This window comes from Anser anser, assembly GCF_964211835.1.
Source record: "Anser anser genome assembly, chromosome: 17".
In the NCBI taxonomy this organism is placed as follows: Eukaryota; Metazoa; Chordata; class Aves; order Anseriformes; family Anatidae; genus Anser; species Anser anser.
Window position 1 is genome coordinate 1,782,337 of NC_139738.1, and position 25,110 is coordinate 1,807,446.

General features: G+C 41.2%; 2 protein-coding genes across 17 annotated transcripts in view; both read left to right on the forward strand.

The window, feature by feature from the left end:
• TTC34 (tetratricopeptide repeat domain 34) overlaps window positions 1–23,860 on the forward strand; it is a 28,474-nt gene extending 4,614 nt beyond the window's left edge. The window contains exons 3-13 of one of the 15 annotated variants that reach the window (XM_083802457.1): window positions 126–351; window positions 1,538–1,730; window positions 5,003–5,169; window positions 5,404–5,674; window positions 5,939–6,153; window positions 9,961–11,207; window positions 13,112–13,685; window positions 14,671–14,838; window positions 17,301–17,436; window positions 18,394–18,449; window positions 23,667–23,860. In XM_083802457.1, the coding sequence (XP_083658583.1) occupies window positions 126–351; window positions 1,538–1,730; window positions 5,003–5,169; window positions 5,404–5,674; window positions 5,939–6,153; window positions 9,961–10,482 (1,594 nt within the window). In that variant the 3' untranslated portion in view covers window positions 10,483–11,207; window positions 13,112–13,685; window positions 14,671–14,838; ... (1 more) ...; window positions 18,394–18,449; window positions 23,667–23,860. The other 14 variants (XM_083802455.1, XM_083802448.1, XM_083802459.1 and 11 more) reach the window with 14 other exon arrangements.
• Window positions 23,861–24,508: 648 nt separating this feature from the next.
• Window positions 24,509–25,110, forward strand: part of MMEL1 (membrane metalloendopeptidase like 1) — a 29,014-nt gene continuing 28,412 nt past the window's right edge. The window contains exon 1 of one of the 2 annotated variants that reach the window (XM_083802466.1): window positions 24,509–24,997. Coding sequence is in view for 1 of the 2 variants with exons in the window: in XM_083802465.1 (XP_083658591.1) it covers window positions 25,011–25,060 (50 nt within the window). In the remaining variant the exon portion in view is untranslated. Of the gene's footprint in view, window positions 25,061–25,110 lie in introns of both variants that reach the window. The other variant, XM_083802465.1, reaches the window with a different exon arrangement.

The window sequence follows — 25,110 nt, forward strand, 5'->3', positions numbered from 1 at the left end:
TAGACTGTGTCTTAGCTTCCAGATGAGACAAAGAGGCTCTGTTATTGTTGTTAGCATTTTCCCTGAACGTGGTCTTTTTGGTCTTTTTCTTTCTTTACTTCTATCTTTTTTTTTTTTTCCTTCAGGGATGCCCTTGGGGTTTACCAGCTGGCTTCTCTCTTGGTGGAACTGGATCTTTCTGATGAAGCATCACAGATCCTTTGTGCTGATGCTCTGTACCAGATGGGCTGGGTAGAAGAAGCTCACAAACTGCTCTTACTAGCACTCTCCAGAAATCCACAAAGATCTCCCATCCTGGCTAGACTCGCACTTCTGCAATTGAAGAAGGGTTTCTTGTATGATGGCAACCAGGTAAAGAGCACCTGGCTAGCAGGGAGAATGAGAGACTGATCGGTGATGGTATGGTGAATGGGGATAAACAAAAACAAACAAACAAGAAAACAGCAGCTCAAATAACAGTCTGCAGTTTTCTTTCTTGTGCTTGAAACCATGGATGAAATTCCAATGTGTTGATTCTCCTACCAAGGATTACAAAGTTGAATTACCAGGTTCTGCCATCAGAGGGAACTATTGCATTTTTTAAAATGCCAGATAAATTTTGCTAGCCAAAAAAGTTCTCAGGTTTTGTTGTCACCATTTCTTGTGAAAAATAAAGGTTTTGTATAATATGCAGCCTTTGGGAAGCTACTCATGAATGTCATGACTTTATTAGAGTCAGCAGGTAGGTCCTGGAAGTTAGATTCTTATCTGCAGCTTCTGCTACAACTTCTGTATGGAATATATCTCACCAAAATTTTCTCAACAAAACATTTTTGTTCAACCTGCTTGCTAGCATCCAAAATAGAGAGATAAATAAGTTCTATGTATACGTCTGGTGCATCAGCATAACTGTTCTTGTCGTTCTGGCTTCTCTGGCCTAGATTTGAATGTTGACTACCTGCTTAAGCTCGTTTGCTTGACTGGAGGAAACACCTTTTGATTCTTTTCCTTATTAATTTTAGTAAAAACTGCTTGGTGATTTTCACTCTAGTGAATGGAGGCAAAGATACCATATGTCAGGCAAGATTCTTCTCCAGGACAGTAGTTTGTGGATTTGAATCTGTACATTTATCAGCAGTACTGAAAGAAAGGTGAAGCACTTCACTGAACTCACTAGTTTCAATTTTACAACCAAAAAGTTTCTGCAAAGTCCTGTTCCACAGAAACTTTCTCTTTTTGGAGCAGTCGTCCTGTGGTTCAGCTGTATTTATAGCACATTAACTGGCAGTCTGAACAGCTGCTTCCAAAGTAACCAAAGCAGCATTACTATATCCCCTAAAATGATTTCCACATTATAAAAGAGAGAATAATTCCACATGATAAAAGAGATTCATGGTCTATGGCTGGACCATAGCCAGCACCCCAGTAAAACATGGGGAAGCATTGGGAAAGAGCATCCTTGTATCCCTAGAGAGAAGTATTTCAAGCTTTAGCAGCTCTTAGCTTCATTTATCTTTTCATACCAATCCCTCCTATCTTTTTCTCTCCCATTGTTAAGCTGCTGAAGAAAGTGATCAAAATTGGCGATACCTCCTGCCTCCTGCCAATCATGGACATTTTCAAAGATGAAGATCGGAAGCTGATGGAAACTCACTGCCGTTTCAGAGCACTGACCATCTTGAAGAACAAGCAGAAGGATGCTGACATCAGAGAGGCCATTGCCTATCTTTCTTTTGCCATCATTGCTTCAGGTAAGATTATAAAGCTATGGGTAGGAGATGTACTTCTATGGGAAATCACATCAGTGGGTAGGCAAGAATGTCCAAACAATTCCCATCCATCATTTCCCCGATGAGAAGACTGAAACAGTAGACTTAAGAAGGTAAAAATAAAAAAAGACCCTTTTAGGATTAGCAGTGTAATACTGTTCTTTGATGGTAAAGGAAAAGCAAAGTAGCAGAGGGATTTTTCTGTACTTGATTCAGGGATGTAGTTTCAGCACAGCGACATATACATGCTCAAAACACAGGGAAATGTCTCAAGGAGATCCTGCAGAATTGCTTTCCCTTCCATAAATGTGATTTTCATCAAGTAACTGCACACAGGTGACTGAAGCAAGGCGGAAAGCTGGTAATTGCAAGAAAAGCCAGAGCTTTTTGATCCTATTGTTGTCTAAAAACATAGTTTTCCCAGAAAATCAAACTTGATCTAGAAAGAGATGAGAGCTGCTTCTAAAACACAATTTTTTCTTAGAGAGGTTAAAGCCAAACTTCTGATAAATGAAAGGGAAATTTGGTCCCTGTGAGCAGTTAGTCCTTAAAAGACTCTGAATGAGGGGGCACTTCACAAAGTCATCTAAATAAAGGAAGTCCCTGATTCAGAAGAAAGAGGAAGCCCTCATCCCATTTATTTTGTGTAACTTTTAGGGGAAGTGCTAGCTGGTAAGCAATTTGGAAAGGCTGCTGAAACAGGTTCGGCTTCAGCCCATTTTAGATCAGCAGTTTCGAGGTAGCAGGGTCCTGTTTAGCCATAGTGTGTTACGTCAGTTAGTACCCTGAAAATCTTCCTACCAATGAAATTGACTTGGTACCTCCTGTTCCTCATAATGAGTGTGCTGTAGATAAGTCATTGCAGCAAACAACCTGCCTTCTTGTTCCAACACACCAATGAATGTGTGGTTCCAGTGCAAAAGAGTGAATGCACCCACTTACATGCATCATTATCCCAGCTTTTCCTAAGGAGAGAGATTAGGCTGATATGGAAATGCTTCTGGCATGTTCCAAGCAAAACCATATTTTTATGGTAATCTGCCTTTCACTCTGAGCAAATGTTATGACAGCAGCATTGAGAAGAAGAGACATTGGTTTATGAAAATGGAAAAGAAAACTGTTAATTGCTTTGAGATGGTTCCATTTCACAGCCTGTGCATTCCAGCTTATCAACCCCCCACCTGCTAGAACAGATGCTTGTTAAGAAATAGACATTGTCTTTATGGGAGCCAATTGATAGAGCTCCAGAGCGATAATAACCTTTAGTACAGAAGTTTTGGAGCATATCAGGAGGGAGAAAAAGCCTCATTACTGTAAAAGAATTGCTAGGGGCCTGTCTGCTGGCTCATCTCTGCAGGCAGCTGTGCAAGATGCTGCATTTGCCTGATAAAAAAATATTTACAGTGGCACTGATAATTTATCATCCAGTATTGAGATGCCACGTTTATTGATTGCAGTCCTGGGCAAATTAAGATCCTCATCAAAAATGCCTTGAAAGGAAGGGGCATCTGGATGGGGGAGGGATGCACGCTTTGCATCCAGTGGATGAACGGACCATACTTGTTATCGACAGCTATATGTTTTTTCATTTGGGCAGCACGTATTTGAAAGCAGAGAAAAATAATCTTAGATGCAAATTCCAGTGCAAATGAAGTGTGGAAGTAAATTAGACAGTCCCATCTGGATTACTGTTTTATCCAAAACAGCGTGTACCTTCTGACTCCACTTAATTAAAACAGCCAAATGGCTTTGTGCTTCCATCCTCACGTACCTTCCTCTTAGAGCTCTCTTCTCTCATTTGTGCTGCTCCTACTCCAACATACCAAAATCTCCAAGGATTACTTCTAATGAATGGGATCCTAATCCAGCTCAGATCCTTATGCAGTGGCTGTTATTGGTAGGTTGCCTCCATTTGTGGCGCATTAATGATGTCTATGGAGACAGTTGTGATAGTGGGATAGATGCGGAGATATGAAGACATGCCCTTTTACAATAAATAGCCTCATCTTACTTTTACTGCATTCCATAGCAGCGTTACAGTGCTGTTTTTAGAGGTCCTCAAGAATAACAAATGGCAAAACTCTCCAGACTTCCTCAAAAATTGACAGAAGTTGTTTCATTACACCTGGAAAATGTATAATTTCTCTGTACTATCAGCTGTGTGAGTCTAGGTATTCCAGAGAAGGCAGAAAAAAATCGCCTGCATGGGGTGGTTGAGTGTTTAATAATTGCAGGCCACTCCTTTTGCTTCCTTTCACTGTTTCTGAGGAGGCACACTCTTGCTGAGACCTTGAGGCAATCAGAAAAGCAGTTGTGGCTGTTTGAGGAGAGATAATGTTTATTGACATGTGTATTTGTTTTATTAGAAACCAGGAAGCTTTTGAACTAGTTTAGCAGTGTGATTTTATGATTTTGATTCTCTTTTCCACTCATTTTTTTATTGCAATGTTCTTTTGACTTGTTTAATTAGACTGAAGACTCTTTGAAGTAAGGCCTGTGTTTGTGGTGTGCCTGGCACAGTGTGGTCCCTGTTCCTGTCTGGAAAGTTAGAGTTCAGTCACAGTAGGACAGTTACAGTTATAAATCAAATTATTGCAGCCATACATCTACTCTCAGCAAAGTGCCCTGGCTTTCTGTAAACCCTGTTAGAATGCTTTTTAATTCCTTTGTATATAAATATTATATACACACATCTTTTTAGCTTTTTCCAGAACTGATTCTTCTGTTTATAGCATGCAGAATTTTTATTTTTTGAAAAAAATTATCTTAGTGGCAAAATATATGCCCTGACTAGGATTTTTGCCCATATGGCAGCCCAGACATTTATTATTATTATTATTATTATTCCAGACTTGCCTGTCGCTTATTGGCCTATAAAGGTGCACTGGTTTCTACTGTCAGCCATCTATCTGTAAGTGAGAAATGTACACCACAAGACTCAGAACATCAGAGCAGCCTTGTCTTTGTAAGGCACTCCAGAAAACACATCCAAGGCTCCACCAGTGAAAATTCATTTTTTGGCAGAATTCCACCTCTTATTCCACCCTTGCCACAGATCTGAATAAAATGGTTACTTTTCAGCCCTGCAGTCAGCACTCCACAACCTGTGTATCTCCTGCATCATTTTCACTCAGCCTTTTTGAAGCCCTTTGGTGGGGCTTAGCAGTCTGCACACAGTGGGATTTTACTGCACCTTACTTAAGACCATTAGACTGGAGACCTTTCAAGTAAGCACAGCTACATTTCTTTTCCAGGTGGCTCTGCTGAAGACTGTCTCCTCATCAGGGCTCAGTGTTACGGGCGCCTTGGTCAGAAGAAAACTGCTATTTTTGATTTTAATGCTGTCCTAAAGGAGGACCCTGGGAATGTTCAAGCTCTGAGTGGACGAGGATTCGTTTACCTTGCTCTGAAGCAGCAGAAGGTATTACCACTGTATTGATTTGCTGGTGAATTTTCTGGCAGTATTGAGCAATATCAGTGTAAGATACCACAGGCTGTGTCGTGGACTCACTGTCGTCAAGAGTTTCCTGTAGAATTTGCTCAGTGAATGCCCTTGCTTTGGTTGTGGAACAGCTGGCGACTGAGAGAATGAGAAAAAAAATAATCAATGCATAGCTATTGTCACCATTTCATTTTGGGTCTTGTTTCTACCTAGGAGGCAGTACAAGATTTGATCTCGGCACTGAAGGCAGAGGCAGGAGCAGTGATCCCAGCAATCTTGTCTTTAAAGCATGAAGCCCGGGAGCTGATCGCTCAGTGGCTTCTTCAGCATGGCAGGACTGTGTTAGCTGAGCTTGTTGCTACTAAAGACCTTTCAAAGGAACGAAGGACCCTCAGGGACCTCCTCGTGATTGCAGGAGCACTAATCAAAATTTGCAAGGATGCACAATATCACATCTTCTATACAGATGTTTTGACTGCAAATGGTAAGCACTAATTCTTTACATAGCTCATCAGAATAAGTGAATAATTAGTGAATTCACAAAAAGTGAATGTTCCGTGGCAATGGGAGCACGTATTTACTTTATAGCATTTCTCAAGAGAAGTTTGCAAAAGTTTCAGGAGAGGGTGTGAAGTAATTACAATACCCTTAGATTTGAACTGCGGATAGTCTGCTTTAGTAAATTTTATTGATGTCTCTTTCTCCCTGTGGAATGGGTTACATACCTTGTACTGGTGTTAACCAACAGGAAGGTATGAAGAGGCCCTGGTTCACCTTCAGGAAGCATTTGACCACTCTCGTGCTGATGAGTTTGCTAATGCAAGACTGGCTGTGTTGCAGCTGAAGAAGAGGAACATGCCAGTGGCAGCTCACTCATTCAGCATCCTAGCTAGGAAGGATGAAAGGGAGCTGAGGTTTCTCCTGAACTTCGTAGATGCTAAGCAACAGCAGCATCTCTCTCAGGTACAACCCTTTTTTGTTGCCTCATTGGTACATTCAGCAGGGAAAGAAAAAGGGAGTAACAGAAGTACAGAAGTATTTTTTACAGGAAGTGTACAGAGGTATGTGGGAAGGCCATTTATCAGAAGAATGACACACAAACTGGCTTCTTCCTCCATCCTTCTCTCCAGCCAGTCAGAGTAGATTTGAGAATTTGGATTCAGCTTCTTCCATTGCAGTGACCTTGGTTCAGTCTCTAATAATTCATCACTACCACTTCTTACCACTTGGGGGAATTTCTTGCTGGTCTCCCTAGCACGCAGCCCATTTAATCCCACCACTAATATGCAGGGGATGTGAGGGAGAGCTAGAGATTTAACAAGATCGTTGTTAATATTGTACTCTGTATGAGTTACATGGTGCACGTAGCTGACTAATGGGGAAAGGGAATTCATGTTTTGTTCATTTTCCTGCTGAGATGAAACTGAAGGCTCTGATTCAATCACATAAAACGCTTCAATCCTTTTTACTCATGTAACTTCAGAATTGTAAATATATTCACATTTTTATGAAATGCCTTCGAGGTTGGGGAGGTTTGGTATTGGTTTTCCTAGCTACAACTGTTTGACACAAAAGTAGCATGTTGCTCCAGTCCCATGGGGTATTTATTTTTCCTTTTTTTTTTCTCCACATTTCTCCCCCAAATTGCATCCAGCTCTGAGAAAGCATCTCCAACAATAAGAAAGGACAAGGTCAGATTGATGGTGAGGAGTTTTAACATTCACTCAGGCATCTGCAATTCTGATTACCCAGAAGCTCTGTGTTCTGAGAATCAGTTTGCTTCCTTTTATTCAATTTGTAGATTCCGTGTACCCTGGTGAGAAGCTATATTGTTATGCTTTCTCCCAGGTTATAAAACAAACAACATGCTGATATACTAAATGCATCTAGAGAAGAGTACTTTGTATGTATTTTAGCAAAACAGCAGGAGGATATAAGTAAACAAGTATTAATTTACCAGTCCCTAGATATACACCATTACAGAGAAAAGAGCCCCTCTCTTCAGAATAATGTAGAAAGTTCAGTCTTCTGGGGAAGAGTTTGGAGATTTCAGAGCCAATTTGCAATCTTTCACTATATAAAGTTGATAAAGGTACATTCAAGAATGTGTCTATGAAGGCCCTGAGGAGGCGTCTACAAATGAAGATAAGTTTTACAGCTGAATTTCCCTTGCTGCTACATCGCTCTTCCTGTGTGGAAGTCTCACAGCTAAGTCCGTCCATGCTGCTTTCTGAGAAAATGCAGAGGGATTGTTTTGCTGTCAATAAAATAAAAAAAAATGTGCACAGTTTAAACTGATGTATTAGGAACTCACTGGTGGTACAGATTAGTGAAACCTTTAAAAGAAGAGAGGCACTTTTTTTTTTATCAGCTGTGGAATGGTCTGGCATTAAACCCCTTACTTGTGGCTTATTTATCATGAAAGATTTCTCCACCACGCGAGAGAATGGGGGTGTGGGGGTGGCTGGACTGATTCAAAGATTGGAACTGAATACCTGTGTTGCAAGTAAAATAAGAGTAATTTTTTAATCTTTAATCTTGGGCTTTTTGTGCAAAGTAAACATTTGAACTCAAGCACCTGGGGTCTCTTTCTATATTCTCTAATCTGCAAAGATTACTGAGCATGATTGCTTTTATTACTGATTAGCCTGGAATCAGTAATGGTTGTTGTGGGGTTTTTTTGATACGCATTTTGTGATGAAGGGGATAAATATGTACTTTGCTTGGGTGGGGAAGGAATTGGCTAATTCACCTGGACAACAGCACAAATGATCTTTCTGGGAGGACTTTCTTTTGCCCACAAGGTTATTCCAGTTTGTGTGAAAGGAAGATCTCATAAAAGCAAAAAGCTTAGAGAGAATTTGTGTCAAAAAACAAGTGTGTCCTTACTGTGCCATGGCTCCTAACTACACTGCAGGGGGAGAGTGTTCTTTCTCTTACCTCCATTTCACAAATAAGGAGACAAGCACAGAAGAGTTCAGGGATTTACCCAGTGTCCCACAGCATGTCTCGAGCAGAACAGCGCTTGGAGATTAAGGGTATTACAGAAATGTATCATCATTATCCTGGAGTCTGGTCTGAAAAGCTAAAAATAATCCGATGTGAGCTGCATAGGAAAGGGTGGAGGAAGGAGAGCTCCTTGATGTACTACTTTTTTTTTTCATGAAAACAAAGTAATAAAATTCTTGCATTATTTATAGTCCAAGGGGTCCCATGCTAAGGAATCTGTAAACAACGGGGAGAGCCACATGGGAATAGGAATCTGAAAGATTTATTAAACTCCAAAAGGTCAGAGGAAGGGAGTTTGCTTGCTGCTAGTGCAGCTTCAACCCTTCGGTTTCCTATGTCAGAGGTTAGATGTGGGACTGATTGCCAGCTCCTTGCCCCGATCCTCGGAGCTGCAGATTCTGTTGACATGCCATAGGATGTCCTGAGCTGATTCCTACAGAAACAGTCTTAAAAATGATATAGCCTGTGTCTAAATTAAGCCCTCAGCAGAAGGTATTTTGAGGAACTGCAGAACTCCTTTGAACAACGTGATCTAGAACTCCAGACTTTCTAGGCAAGAGCTGTTCCCTTGTCAGAGAACATGCAGATGCAGTTAGTTCCTCCTCGAGCCTCATTAAAGTCCCACCACTAAGAAAACACTTGCACTGACTAGTTGCCGTAAAAACACTTGAAAGTACAAACTAAATTTGCTACTTTTTAAATGTATATTCAGAGATCTGATGGTTTTGGACAGGCTGCCTTACAATTTATGGCCAGAATTATTAAAGCCAACGATTTACACTATTTGAGGAGAGGTCCTGTCTATTTGGACATGTGGAAGCTGAGAGATTCTCTAATAAAAACTCATTTATGTATTCATATTTATCATTTTGTGGCAAATTGGGGTAGAGTTCTTCCTAAATTGTTAGGAGTGGCTAAATTATTTCATACCACAGGTCTGAGATGAGTTTCTCAGACTGACCTGCAATACTATTCCATTTCACCGAGAACCTGTTTTTCCTTTGTTGCATTAAACATCAGGCAGTGCTAATCTAAGCAATTAAAACACAAAGACAAGGCAAACGGGCAGACTGGAAGAAGACCTGAGATGTGGCTTCTGGAGAGTGCTCAAGTGTGGCTCCTGAGACAGTGGCTGGGCTAACTAAAGTTTGGGCAGCCACCAGCATCCAAGAGCAATGTGTGATATCCCCTGGAATGGGACTGATGAAAACATTTATCCTGTGCTTTATCTCGGCTTGTTTGGCTCAGCGCTCTGTAAGACCTAAGCTGCTGGTGGCAGTCTTGTTTATAACTTAAATATTCAATCCGCTGCAGCATGTTAAAAGCTTTGTTTATTACCAATAAAGGGAAATAATGAGAAATCCATTTGAGGCAAATAGTTCTAATGGAGTTTTCTTTATTGACTTTTATAAGCCTAAAAATTATGTGGCTCGCTCAGCCTTCTCTATTTTCATGTTGTTGTTTTTCCCTTCAGGTAATAGCAGATAGTTCACTAGCACTTGAGATTATTGATGAGCTAAGCCACCAGTTGGCTATTTTTTGTTTGTTTGTTTTCCTGTAGCTTGGGGAACCTTTTCAGTAGGAACCATCTTTCATTATTAGCAGGTGCAAATATTTGTGGGGCAGTGCATGGGGCTAACTCTTTACTGACCAGAAAACACAATTTCCCTGTAGTCACCTGTTAGAGCAGGCTGTGGCAGAAATTTACACACATACACCCCAACTTCTAATAACTAATATTAACCAACTTTATGTCCACAGATAGCAGTGCAAGAAGGAAATGTGCTGATTAAAGAATATCGCTATGAGAAGGCTCTTGGTTATTTTACCCTGGCTATCTTGACAAGCAAAGATAATCCAAGATACCTCCGACAGAGGGCTGCTTGCCTTATGCACCTGAAAAAATATGACAAAGCTTTAAAAGATATGGAGAAAGTAATCCAGAACCATGGCTCTAACAGTCTGAGAACGCAAGTTCAGGACCACTGTTCAAAAGGACTCCTGCTGTTGTCAGTGTCAGAGGAAGAAGCAGCAGTTAAGCAGTATATTGAAGCACTGCAGTTGGATGAATCTACAGCATTGTGCAGCATCATGAATGGCCCTGGCAGTGAAACTTTAGCCAGAGCTTTTCATAAGACTGCACAATACAATTTTGAAATGCAGCATTATGAAGAGGCCTGGAAAATCACCGATTATGGCCTTAAAATTGATAAAAATAATCCTGAACTTAAGAAACTGAAAACAAGACTCAAGCGAGAGGCATCAGGCTGTAGCATACATTAATTTATCCATTTGGGAATTTTCCAGTGACTGTTTTTTTCTCATTTGTTTGTAAGGCTGCAAGAATAAGGGAAGGACGAGGAGCTCATGATAAATATGGAATGGAACATGGCACTGAACGTAGCACAGCAAGACTAGAAGTAGAAAATTTCAGATAGTGAAACAAAACTGACCAAGGGAGCTATGAGAAAAAGGCAAATGACATTCATTATTCAGAATTCTTTTAAATTATTGTGGATGTGCATAAGCCTTGTGAAGAATGTGTTTGGCTGGCTCAACTGAATAATTCATTCCCTAACACATTGATTCCAATCATAGCGAAGGAAAGCAGTCAAGTAGCTTGCAGTTTATGAAATAATAACCACATATTTACTTGCTACTTATCTGGTTAGCTTTAACACATACTGCTCAGCTAGGTAGCCTTATTTTTGTAGGCCAAAAAGTTTGCTCAAAAGTAACATTTCTGATGTGTTTTTAAGTTGTGAAGCATCACGTGCTACACCAGTTAAATGTCCCACTCCTCAATGGAAGGAACTGCTGTCATATTCTAATGGATTTGCAATAATCAGCACCAACGTAAGGAAGTGGGGCAGTACAAATGCAAAGCAAACTGTTCTAATGTCCCAGGCAACATAAGATGAAGGATGAGATCCAGCACAGATGAAACATCCAACCTAATGACTAATACCTTGCTTTTCGTGGGGCAGAGACAGCTGTACTACGGACAGGTAAGTGTGGGCTTCTTTCTTTCAAAGTCAAGAAAAGTTACTCTGATTCTATTCCTACTGATGTTGATGAGTACTTTTTGTTCCTAATTGGCATCAAGATGCTATAGGAAAGTTTCTTTCCAAGTGTGAAATTATGTCCTTAAACAACTTTCAGCTACACACGCAAGCTGAAAGAAAGAACTGCTGATTTTTTTTTTTCAAATAGTAATTTAGATAGGAATTTCTCCGTCTCATACTGAATTGTTTTGATAGTTTTTTGGGGCTTTGGGATTTTTTAGCTTTATTTTTGTTTTGGGTTTTTGATTGACTGGAATAATAAGCCTCTTTAGAGCTTCATGTTTGCTGTTGTGCTACCATTTCCTCTTTTACTGGCAAGTTTGATTCAATACCAGTTGGCTGATCTTTTTCTCTTGAGCAGTTTGATCCTTCAGTGGCTTTTACACTGTCCAAATAACATGCTCACACTGTTTAGTCTCTCCTTTGCCACAGTTAGTATTGCAGATGTTGTACAGACAACACTGAGAGCATGCAAGTCTAGACACACAGACACTCAGTTGCACTCGAGTAAAGTAATTTCATTACAGAGAGACCAAAAATCGGGTTCTCCTCCGAGTTATCCATGCTGGCAGTTAGGAATATCAGTACAAGAACTGAAGAAAGAGTCAGGGCTGAAATCAAAAAGAGAAGAAAACAGTAGCCTACTGGATTAATCTGCCAAGAGAAGCGGAACCAACTTTCTGGATTTTAGTATGTCGTTCATAGTGAACTGAGATTTTCATAAAGACCCAGGTCTTCACGTTATGTAAAAATAGGTTAGCTTAGTTTTCCAAATTCCCCCCTATAAGACTGCTATAGAGCTATGCTGAGGAAAAAATTGCTTTCAGGTGCCTAAGACTGCTATTTTTTCAAGCACCAGGAAGGCATATAACTTCTTATCTGTTAGTCATGGTCTAGATTAATGGCTGCTTCTCTCAGTGGATCCAAACTGTTCTCATCAGCATTTTTATTTGTTTCTTTTATCTTCTCTGTCCCCTTTCTGTGCACATTAAACCACTGCGATCAAAGCCCTTATCTCTGTTTGTGCCTAGGCTTCTGATTTGTTCTTTATTTCTCCGTTATGGGCTTGCTCTTCCAACTAATTTCTTGGAATATCAAATAGATCTTTCTGATTAGTCACAGTGAGAGGGGTTTGATTAGCAGCATCGCTGCATTATGCATGCCTAGCACAATTTCACACTCAGCACAACCCATTCTGACACTCATTTCCCGGACTCCTGAGGAGCAGGCAGGATTAAATGTGACCCATTTATTTCAGCTACTGTCCAGCCCATGCACCTAACGGCCGAAAGCATGCCCGTGCCTTCACATTCACGTACCTCCACCGCTCTGCTGCTGTGCTTTGCCACAAGACACTATCTTTCAAAAAAAAAAAATCAGAAACCACTGGAGTCCTTCCAGAGTACCGGGCATTTTCTAATAGACAGTCATCATTACTGGCTGTGGATATAACTCTGAGGCTAATTGTGATCCTTCAGGCAGTGCAAGGGAGGCCGTGAGGACCATTTGAGATGCCTTAATAGCATCACTGCTCTTGAGTCTGGCTCTGGCCAGACTGCTGCAATGTTAAACAAGCTATCACAGCAGCCATCAGAGAGGGCATTGCTCTCACTAGGGAGCTAGCCTTGGCTGCTTTCCTTTCAGCCCAGTCTCCCCTGCCAGCAACAGTTATGCACCAGAAATCCATCAATACTTCTCAACAAACATCTCCCTTCCAGTGCAGGCCGATAAGTCTCATTCTTATCTGATGCCATGCCCCTCTCAGGGCCTGGGACCGTTCGGTGGAATCGCCAACCATCTCATTATATACATGCCATTCGCTAACAGGACATTTTTTCCACTTCCAGATTGAAGAATCTGGATAGAAGAAACTGCAGTGATCACTTCTACATGTTTCTTTAAGGTTAAGCTGCAATTTGGAAGATTATGGAGCTGTTTCCAACTGCTTTGAGAGGCGTTACTCATTCTGTGCCTGCAGCTGATGGCTGAAATTGTTTACAGAAAAAACTATTGTAATACCTGTTCCGTGAAAGTCTCTTATGCAGCACACATTGAGACATTCTTACAGCATGCTGGTGTAAACGTTGGATAACTACAAAGAATTCAAGCATATTTATGAGTCAACGCATGCATAATCAGGAAGGGAATATGGCCTGACCAACCTGTGTCAACAGTGGAACTGGATACCAGTTTATTTGAAACCTACATTCATCCCAAGGAAAGCTTAAACACCTGTAGTTTATGCAACTCCGAGCTGTATGCAGACACTACCAAATATCCCTTTGCTCCCTCTGAATTTCATTCCTTTGAAGTTTTCTTCAACCTCAGCAATGCACCAGCTAGGCTGTAATAATTGCAGCTCATCTACGTGGGGAGGCAGAGAAGCTGAAAGAAGACTACCGTGCTGCACATTGTCACCAGGTAATGAAAAAGGGAGGCTTTGAAAGCTTGATGGTTTCTGCACAAATGATCGCTTGCCAGTGTTGGCTGTATAAAATATTCAAGATCTCTTACAAACACATAAAAGGGATATCAGATGTGAGAATATTTGTCTCACACACATGATTATACAAGTAAAGTTTCCTGACTTCATATGCCGCAGTCGAGCAGGCAAGGAACAGTTTAGAAATGATTGGTTGGGATTAAATATTCAACTGGAAGCTTTTCTCAGAGCTCAGACAGAGCTAAACTGAACTTTTCTGATTTCAAAAGATTTTTTTTTTCCTTTAAACTCATATCACCCCCATTGTGTTTTCAATTTCAGTTACTTAACTGCTCCTAGATACTAAGAGAATCGAAAAACATCAGCAACTGATCAAATGCGTTTTTGAAGCTGACATATTGCCTGGGAAGTCATCTTCCTGAATTTCAGTTTCATCCATTGAGCTTCCCAGATTTACATCATGGTGGCAATGTGGCTCTGGCTTACAGCCACACAGACCCAGTAACTTTTAATGAGTTTCTGTGTTTATAAGTGAGGACATTCCACTTGACTTGCAGAGGCAGATGTTTCACTTTAATGACAGCTAATCTAAAAGCCATTTCTTTTACTATCATTTCTCTGCGGAAGATTAACTGTGTTATCATTGTACTGCTTCTGCATCAAGCAATTTCTAATTTGCCAGGGCTCTGAGGAGTCACTGCCATCATTAATTTAATGTGTTACATGAAATTATCACTGGCATTGTAGCCTGCCTTTGGAGTCTTGGCTATTTCAATCATATTTCAGCTAAACTAGTCTATGTCAGAACCCATTGCTTCAGTCAGCCATTACTCAATGACACCTTAAGGATTACTTTGAAGGCGCAGCACTCCAGAGCTGTGGGGTTCAGGATGCTCTTCCTCTTCTCTCCTGCACCTGCTGTGGCTTCCACGAATGACTGTTCCATATTAATTTGTTCTGTAGGACGCCAAAGAATACTGCAGACCTGCACCTGCCTCACAGATACGTACATCTCTGACACCCTGAGTACAGGACCGGTGGTTTGTTTGGTCACTGAAGTGCCTGGAGGGCAGAAGACAAGGATGATATCACCGTTTGTAGCATTCAGCAGCTGAGAAGCGGTGAGGACAGGTTGGGAACAAATTGCCATGTAACTGTTTCATTTACAGTTTGTTTCAGAAATTTTACTTTGGACAAATGATGCATGGCCAAGACCTACCACAGACCTTGACAAGTCTACTCTGTGGTCCTGAGGAGCACTGAGTACTTGTTCGGCGTGCAATGCAAGGCCACGTTTCACTTCCCAGATGAGCTGTGGGTGTGGGTGTCTCACCATTCAGCCCAATCATTTTTGTACTTGTGCATTCCCCACATGATTCCAGAAAATCAAGTGCTATAGAAAGTAAACTAGCGTAAGGATTTCCCACAGATTGTAAAGGAAATTAAGAACAGTATCAGGTAGGTTTACATGTCTCAGTCCTGAACTGCATCACAGTAAATGAGAAAATCCAGCAGTAAAGCCAGAGGGGGAGTATAGGAGGGAGCAGGAAACACAGGAGGAGGAGGAGGATTCTGTTCCATTCCAGTTCTGCATTTTGTTATGCCCCTCAGTTGTATTTTTGTCTCCAGGTCAGTGTTTTATATGCCTAATGCGACCTAGTGGATATACTTCACGGGTGTCACGTAACATGATGCATAGGGATCTGAAGTCACAGGAGAGCCACAGTTTTAGATCCAGATCAGTAGTGGATGAAATGAAAAACAGACTGATTATTATTTTCCTACTTAAAATGACCATTTTATGGAGCATCTTGATTGCTTAGAAACCTCAGATGTCATATAAGATTCAAACACTGGCAATATACTCACTACATTCTCTAAAAATCACATTAAAATCTTACAATATTAGGAACATCTTTGAGTACTGGTAACAACGTAGGGTTAGTTCTTTCAATATAGAGTTTTAACAACAGAAACATTTATACTTCACCATTTGCTTTCTATTTTCTGCAACCTTGCCAACATTATATTTGCAATGCTGTTTCTTTTTTTCTCATACATCATTTGTCCATTCTTGGGCAATAAAGTCTACTTACTGAAGAAAACAGGTAATTAGCCATCTACATAAATTGCCCTGTATCCACATCATTAATGTGTTTGGATGTTTTAATTGATTGCATTCTCGACTGCTTTGGATAGCTAAAATGCCAGCTAATGCCATCCAATTAAGCCTCCTAATAAACCTGGCTGATGAACTGCAATATAATCACACATCAAGTAGAGATGTAGGGGGAAATGCCACAGAACTGACAGTTTAGAATAGACTGTGTTATTTTGAAAGACCCAAATCACTTCTCAACAGTGAAGCTTCTAATTGACAATAACTGGCAGCAGATCTGGTATCCAAGACCCGATTCAACACACCTTTCAAGCACATGCTTAAGTCTGTTCCTATCTACAGAACATTTTTGTTTGTTGGTTACTTGGGTTCCTCCCAAGAACTTCCCCTATACTTGTCTTCTCCCTTCCATAACATTCTATTAAAAATTTATTTTTGAAATTAGTTCTTTCCTAGACTTTTTTTAACTGTCATAGGGTTGTATTCAACAAATATGTGAAATATATTACCCTGAAGAAGGTAAAGTGTTTGTAATTAGCACTAGGTAGCAAAAAGGTAAAGGGGATATTTAGAAATATATTTTTTTTAATTTTTATTTGCTTGTAAATAAACAACACTAGATGAGGCAGATGTAAGTGAAATAAACTCATACTAAAAATAGGATATACACTTCCAACAGCGCCCTGCAGGCAGCTCACCTAAAGATGGCATGGTGTCTTTATGACAGCTCTGGAGGTCTTTTTCTAGGCTCAGAGATTGTAGATTTAATGGAGTAATTTGTGTGAAATTCTCTGCTCTATTTTGCCAGATGCCAGACAAGACATAATGGTTCCTCTGGCATCAACACCTATTAATCTAATCTTGACTTTGATTCTCTGTGTGACTTCGTTTCATCTGTAAAATGGGGATAATCTTCTATTTTAGATGTTTGTCCGCATCTCTCAGTTCTGGGTACAAAATACTTTGAAGATGACATGCTACTGCAAAAGAGCTACAGATTCTCATCAAACCCATTCCCCAGTCAGTGATGCTAGTAGAGGTCACCCCTCTGTTCTGTCTCTGGTACTGCACACCCCCTTGTTTATTTGCACAGCTCTTTGGCAACAGTAAATTCAGAGCCTCAGCCCTCAGTGGGAACAAGAACGTGTCCCTGAGCATCCCACAGTATGCAGCCTGCTGGGACAGATTTTGTGTTTACGTTGTAGACAATGGCAAGGGAAACAATAAGAACATTCTGGTACCATCTTACAGGCATGGCACTGCCTAAGTTTGTTTCTCAGAGCAAGCCATACGCCAGCCCTGTAGTACCAAATGGGAAACTAACCGCAGAGGTGCATCTAGAATCCAAATCCTTTCCTACTGGGCACTGAGGTACCTCCCTGCTTCTCTGCCAGGGTCCATTCCTGATGTATGGCACCTCCAGCAGTTACTCTGTGAAAGAACTGACCAGATCTCTCTACCTTCTATGCTGCAGCTCCCGATACTACAGCCACCTTCCACACAAGCACCAGTTGTTCATTGAGAACACAAGCTCAGTCCATCCTCAGCCTGAACGATGCAAGTCATCCAGCTTCCACGGGTGTCCTAACCATGAGTGGGCATGCAGGAAGGTGAGGTGTAGGTGAAAATGGGATGTTTGCTAAAAGTTAGGCACACGTATGAGCATTTTGATAATCCAGAACTTCACACTATGGATAGTCTTGCTGAAAATAAGTGTAAGAATTTATTGAAAAGTTGGTCTTTTGTGTTTAATTAAATGATACGTATGTGGTATATGAATTCATATGACTGGTTGTATACTCTACATTTTTCAGTTGGTCTTGATATTTTGCCTTTGAAAACAGAACTATCTTATTTAATTTGAAAGATACAAACAATGCATGGTTAGTGGATATTACTGCTGAAATTTTGTGTGTCTTGTAGCTGGAAATCATTTCAAGTAAAATAAATTCGTTTTGTTTGCAGTCTGTCTTTCCATGTATCAAAATAAAGCAAAGACGTGCCTTTTAAGTCATGCACATCTATTTTTAATGACACAACATTCTAAAATTCTAATTGCAATATTAAGCACTACATGGAAATTAAATGTATGGAAAATTAGACATTGCCTTCCAGAACAAGTCTTCCTGCCATAGATACTTTCAAATCTCTTGGGAAAGAATTAAAGCATGTCAAGTTAAACTGAGAACTGTCCTAAGAATTACTGTAATAGGAGAGACTTTTCTAAATGCTAACGAGCTAGTAAATCATCTTGTCCCATTAGGGACACCACTGGTAGTGCCTGCTGCACGGTCTGTTTTCTCCAGTCTAGATATAAAATCAAGTGATTTCAAATATGGTGGAAAGGGTTAATTCTCCCTGATAAGTCTCCAAGCAGAGCATTTAATTCGTTGGGCATTCTAATCCACCTCTGTGTGAGTGAATGTACGAGGGAAGAGAGAGAGATGTAGGCACAGTAGTTTGCAAGACCATTTCTTGGGAAAAGCCTTGTTAAAGAGATCAGTGCTAATAACAAGAATAACTGTTTCTGATTGCCAAAAAATGTAAATATTCTAATTATATTGCAGAAGCTACACAAACTACCTGCCTTCTCCAGCTGAAAAACATTCTCCACCAAGCAGAGGTAAGACAAGTTCTTATTTTTACCTGTTTCTCTCTGCAGAATGCATGCAATTAGAAATTAATTGCAGAAGCCATTGCCTTTTATACCTAATACCACTAATGTCTGATTTATTTTTTTTATTTTGATGATGTTCAAAAGATCATTGTCTCGTGAGGGAAGAGTTTTGAAACAGCATCTAAACTTGGAGGTTTTACTGATTCTAATCTGTTTCAGATGTGCATCTACTGGGGGTTATTTACTCTACACACAACTGGTAGCCAACCAGCTATGAGAAGATATTTGAGCACTGTTTTTTTTCTGTTGTTGTTTTGTGTTGTGTTTTTTTTTTTTCTGTTAGTTGACAGATAACAGGGTTAGGCTGGCTCTCAAAGACAAACCCATCATTTTGAGCACAATGAGTTATCCTCTGTAGTTTGCATCCCTGCTACAATAAATCAAAGGGTAGCCATTGTCCTAGAGTCATTAATTGTGCTGATTTGTGGAGGATTAGGCTGTTGTGGGGTTTTTTGTTTGTTTTTTAATATCACCCTATAGCTTCAGACTGTCTGCTGTATTTAAGGAAAGTGTATATACTAGACTAATTTCTGCCAGTTTCTTAAATACTCCTTTCACTCTTCCGAATGCAACAGCATAGACTGAGACTGTGAGGTTAAGGAAGATATTTGCTAACATTCTGCAGTATTGTACTGTTGCGTACTGCTTCGGTTACTAAGCAAAATAGCGATGTGGATAGTAAATCTATCAGTTGTATACACCTTGGGTCATGGGAGCTTTCTTGTTTACATTAATTCACATACAGCGAAAAATATATACATCTTAGTACCTGTGTAACCTGAACATTAAAACCCGAGTCACAACAGAAACGAGCTATCATTACAGAGTTCCGGTTCCTTATTGTCCTGAAGACAAACAGAAAAGTAACGAGAGTTTTAAGCAGTTTCTTGGAAGTTTTACAGTACTCTCCATACCCCTACCTTTCTCTCTCACACATACGCTGGAGGTGGTAACTAAAAAAGAAATTAAAAATATTTCACATGCAAGTGATTCTTTTAGTTTAAAACCATTCCCCCTTGTCCTCTGACTGCACACCCTACAGCTCTGCATGCTTTAACGTCCCAGCGAAACACAGAACAGAGCATTTGGCCAGTTCAGGAGATTAGATGTACAAAAAAGTCACACATCAGAGCATCATCATAGTCCACTAGAAGTTGCCCTGAATTCCTGTGGAACATGCCTTTGTTGGCTTGTGTTGGATTACTCATGGATTACATGCAGTGTTGGATTACTCATCTGTTTGATGCAACTCGAAGGAATAGCTTTTCCCCTGCCGCTAGCTACAAGCAGCTCATGCCGAAGGGAAGCCTTTAAGGAACTCCAGAAGTCAGTGGTTGCTTGGTGCTGAGCGACTGCATAGAATAACTACAGACTGCACCATAAAGCCAAAAGTTCCTCAGTGTTTCCACATTCCCACGGGAGGCTCGGCCAGGGTTGTTTTAGCATCTCTAAGCATTAAAGATGTTAGCCAAGGATGTGAATTACATTGCAAGTAGCTGCCAAGGCCAGCCCATTGCAGCTTCCCAAAAGTCTCTGCATTAACCACCTCGTACAGGAGTGATGGCACGAGAGGTGTTGCACGCCCACTTCACTGTAAAGGCTTTGGATGGCTGCCTAAAAGATGAAGATTTACACGTGACCTTTTGCATGCATTCAGGGCAAAGCCCAGAAGCCTGGCATCGAGAGGTATGGGATTTTCTCTGACATCTTAGTGTGCATCGGTTTATAAGGAGATACAAAATGTGATAGAGTTGGATACCTTGTTTCCATGGGAACAATACTTAAGCCACATCATACTAAGGATGATGTCAGCACCACGTCCTGCTTGGGTTTGATCACTTTAGGAGGTTGCAGTGCTTGTACATTTGGTGTAGCTGTTTAGTGCCTGCGGGAGAACCCCCAAGCACCAGCTGTCGTATTATTCATGCAGTCCCTGCTTCCTAGAGTATATGGAGAGCAGCAACCATGAGAAGATCTATTCAGATGACTCAGCCCATTCAGTTACATTGATACTAAACACAACAAATGGTTGTAGTATAACCTGAGTAAGTGTCGGGAGAAGGTCATAGTCAGGGCGTTGAGGAATGACTGCAAAACCACAGGATGGGAGAAAATGAATTAGGTGATGTATTCTCATACAGTCCTACCACAGGAGTTTTGAGAAATGTGTCACTGATGGTAAAGTGAATGTATGCACGGAGAAAAAAGTGCAGAACCCCCCACAATTTTTTATCTTTAGAAAAAATGCTTCTTAAACCAAGAGTCGAAGGTCAATTTCACACGGTGGGCAAGACATAGCAACCAAACTTCTGAGAAAGCATTCAAGGATACTACAACCATCTATCTTACTCCCAGCACAGTGTCCCAGGTATAGCCATGGTTATTACAGATTCCCCAAGGAAAATATGAAAACAAAAATACTCATAACCCTGAATCAAGTACAGTCTTCCCAGCAAGTGAGGTAAGAGCTAGCCTGTGCTGTCTGGGCTTGAGCTCTCTGACTATAAATTCCTCACAGACTTGAGAAACTTTCCCAAGAAAAAAAACAACCTTTAATAAAACCTCCAGACTAGGTTCCTCCCTCTCTACCAGTCTTGCAACAGTTCTGTATTGTTTGGGATGTCTTATGCCCGAGGAAGTACCTCTTAAATAAACAGTCTTATGTGGGGTCTTAACATTCACAGTAAAAAACACCCTAAGAGGAGGCAGTCATCCAGATTGTCTACTTAGGCCCCAGCCCTTCAGGGTCCAAGTGGAAAATATTAAATAAAAAAAAAAAAGAAGTTAAAGCAAGCAAAAAGGGAAAAATCCTTTCAAAGTAGCCCAATGTAAACAGCAAATGCCTTATTACTTCATGTGTTTTGAAACTAAATTGCTTTGGGGAAAAGACAGCATGTATCCCAACAATTGAAAACCTTCCTGTTTCTCAATTTCTGGAAAAAGAAATCCCCAGATTGATGTTCCCCCCTTTAGAATTGCTGGTACTTCTCCTCATGCAGAAGAGAAGGACTTTCTTACAGCGCAGGAACCTAAATACTAGTTTCCAGCTTTCCCATCATGAACAGAAACATCTAATAAAAACAAGATACATCAGCAGTAAATCAAAACCCCTCCTACTGTCTAGTATTGCTGTCTCTGTAGCTACAGACAAATGTTTTATAGCTCATGTCTGCCCTTGAAAGCTTAATCACCAACCAGAAGTGTATCATGTCCTAATCAATAATGCAAACAATGACAAGATCCTTTCCCACCCAAGGACCTTTAAAAATTATTCATCTCCCCACCCTCAGCGTGTCTATATTAAGGACATAACCCTGCTCTCACACATACTCACAGCTCCCTTGTCTGCCTTTAAGAGTAGCTCTGCTTGCCTCTCCTAAGGGGGGAATTTGCCCACAGATGCATCAAGTAGAAGAAAGTGATAAATATTTCCCCTGAGTTTAAAGATACGAAAGGATTCTCCCCAGGACTGTCAACATCAGATATTCCCAGTGTATTTCATCTGCAAAAGTGCTCAGGGGGTTATTTCACTGATATGTTAAGAACAACAATCAATTTCACTTTTAGGTTCAGCACGTGATTTTTGTTGCCCTGCTGTATAATTTAATTACCTGAAAGCATGCAATGGCGGGGTGCTCGTTCGTTGCAATGATTGCTCCTAAGCCTGTGAGCCTTTCGGTTGTATTCACAGCCTCTGCTGGCTCTCACTCCCTGCCAAGCAGTCTTAGGGCTTCCAGCTGACTTGGTTATACTTGCCTGGAAAATACAGTGTGTATATACCTAAGACACTTAAAGTATAAGCTGTGTTTGCCAAATTAGCGCAAATTTGAATCATAAGAAGGTAGAAACAACTTTTCCCAATAGGAAAATGATACCGATAGTCAGATACCTCCTTAACATCTCTGCAACAACTGCCAACTTCTGGATGACTGCTTGGGGTAGCGTACTGCTATTGCTTACCCAGGTGCAGACTTACTATAGAAGAACATTAAAAAATAATTTATCACATTCTCTCAGGTCTTATTCTAAACTTACTAATCAATTTCCTCCCTTTTTTCACATTCTCTAACCCAAAAGTTAGAAGGCTCAGAGCTACCTAAACCAGGGATGCCACCCACTAGATCAGGTTGCCCAGGGCCTCATCCAGCCTGGTACCTGCCTGAAGACTGATAATGGAAGCATTTTCTGTACAAATACTAAGTAGTTTCAGAGCTAAGCTGCACAAGTAAGAGAAATAGAATATACTCGTCACTGTTGACTTCCCAATCTAAAGTTCAGATTGGCCTAAGATAACCTTTAGGAAATGAAAGCCAGTGCCATCTGCTACACCCAAAGTTCCTTGTATTTCCTACTGGAAACAGGATACCTTTTTCTCAGCTCAAGCGAAGCCAGTAGAGATACAGGAAAAGATTTTTGATATAGTTCCCACTTCATCCAAAAATAAAATAAAAAGGAACTGCAGGGTTTTGTTTATGACTAGGGCAATATTTTTCAATGGAATCTATGAGTTATCTAGGGACCGAAGGGATCTGTGTCTTTGGGGCTCACGCATAACCTCAATTAAGTCACTTTTGGCCTCGATCAGGTCATTCGTTAGAGCTGGTTTTTGGGTCTTTGTAATTCCTCTGTCCCTTGATTATATGGGGAGCTAGTGTCTGCACCCAAATAGCAGGCAGTCTGAATCCCCCACAGCATTCCCAGCCTCAGACACCACGTTAATCACCGTGCTTATGATAGGCGTGCACAGCAAGCAGTAGGCATGGAGATCTTATTCTTGGCATCTTGATTCTCCATCTGTCAAACGGGCAAAATAATGCCCTTTGGTATAGTACTGCCGCGTTACAAAAATAACTACGTTGAAGCTGTGAGGCGCTTGTCTACTGCAGTGTTACGGACCTGAACTACCCAGACCTTCCTCAAGGCCAGAGCATCTCGTGGTAACAGTAAAACTACACAGTAAGGAGATGCAAGATTCACATACACAAGAAACTAATCCTTTACTGGATGTGGAACCCCCTTCAAACAGAAATAAGAGATCACTTTAGTCACAATTAAATTTCTAGCTCTGTTCTTCTAAGCAACCTTCCCTTCTGTAGCTCCTTTTCACATATGGCCACCCAGGATCTGCAAGTGCAATGTTTTATTTTTTTTTTTTCTTCCCAGATCCTTGTGTTCTTAGACTCCTCTTCAGATGGAGGGATGAGAATAGCTGCCTTCACACTTGACAGAAGCGTAAGATAACTTGACTCTGAAAGAAAGGCACATTCTCAGACAGGTTTTAAGGCAGAGCACTGACTAGAAGAGGAGGCTTAGACCCCTGGCAGAAGAAACTGGCATTCATTGTTTCCTACCCCATTCAGGGAGACAAGTCTGTGCTCTTATTCTTGGAACGTTTCTCTTGTACATTCCCAGCAAACAGGACTGCCTCAAAGAAATCCCTGCTCTGCCCTCAGCACTTCCTCCTTCCTTCTCAACGCACACCCCTCCGGTCAAGAGGTACCAACCTTCATTTGGGTAGCACTAACTTTGGCAGGACCAAGGGGGGAAAAAAAAATGTAGTGAAAAAGAACCTGCTTCTTCCTCCATTCAGTTCTGGAAAAGTGTAACATAAAACCCAAGGGAAATCACATAACCACCCTTTTACTGTCTTATCCAGCTGTTACATAGATTTCCAAGGAGCAGCATAAGAGAAGTTGTGTGCCTAGCCCGCACCTCTCTATAAATCAGCGTGTTTCAAACTAGAAGCTGTTTCCCTGTATTACACTGAAAAGCTGCCAGCGCTCTCGGAGCCAGAAGCTTTCGATAGGTTTGCACCTCTCTAACTTCTCATTCCTCCTCCGAGCCCAGCAGCCAAATAACCTGGTGGCAGATTTCGGGAAAGCTAGAGGAAACTTAGCAGCAGCTACAGCAGAGGGTGTTGCTTGTGCTGCCTGCCGCTCCGAGCGCGGAGCCCTCAGCCTGCTTGTGTGATGCAAGCCCTCCTCCCCCTGCTGCTCAGGAGCATTTGCCTGAAGCTGGGAACTGCAAACAGCTGAGCTCAGAACTTTGGGCATGGCTCTGAGAAGACCGAGAAGCCGGAGGTCAGAAGCTCCTGCAAGCCTGGGAGCCGACAAGTGTTCTCGGAGCCTTCTGCTTCCCAAACCCTTCGTCTCTGCTAAGGACAGAGCAGACACGGCTCAAAGACACTCACACCTGGAAGGATTTCTGTTTGGATTCTACTGCTGCAAACAGAGCCCAGCAGAGCTACTCACATCCACGGAGGAAGAGAGGAAAATTCTTTGAAGCAGCAAGACACTTTCTGAAGTGGGGAGTGGAAGGAGGCAGTTTTTCCCCTCCTTCCCCCCTTTTGGGAGAAAGGAGTTACCCAACCTAGTCATGAGACTTTTCCACGCTTCCCAAAGCAGGCTTCTGAAGTTATGACACTGCACCGCTGAGTCTGGGGTAGCGTAGCCCCGGGCAGCCCCCAGCAGCACATCTTGAGTGCAGGCAATCTGGTAGGCACGGAAAATGGAGAATGAGGTTGGCAAATCTGTGGACAATCAAATGGACAAATACATGTAATAATTTGGAAGTTTTCTTTACCTATCCTTGCTTTTATTCTGCTTCC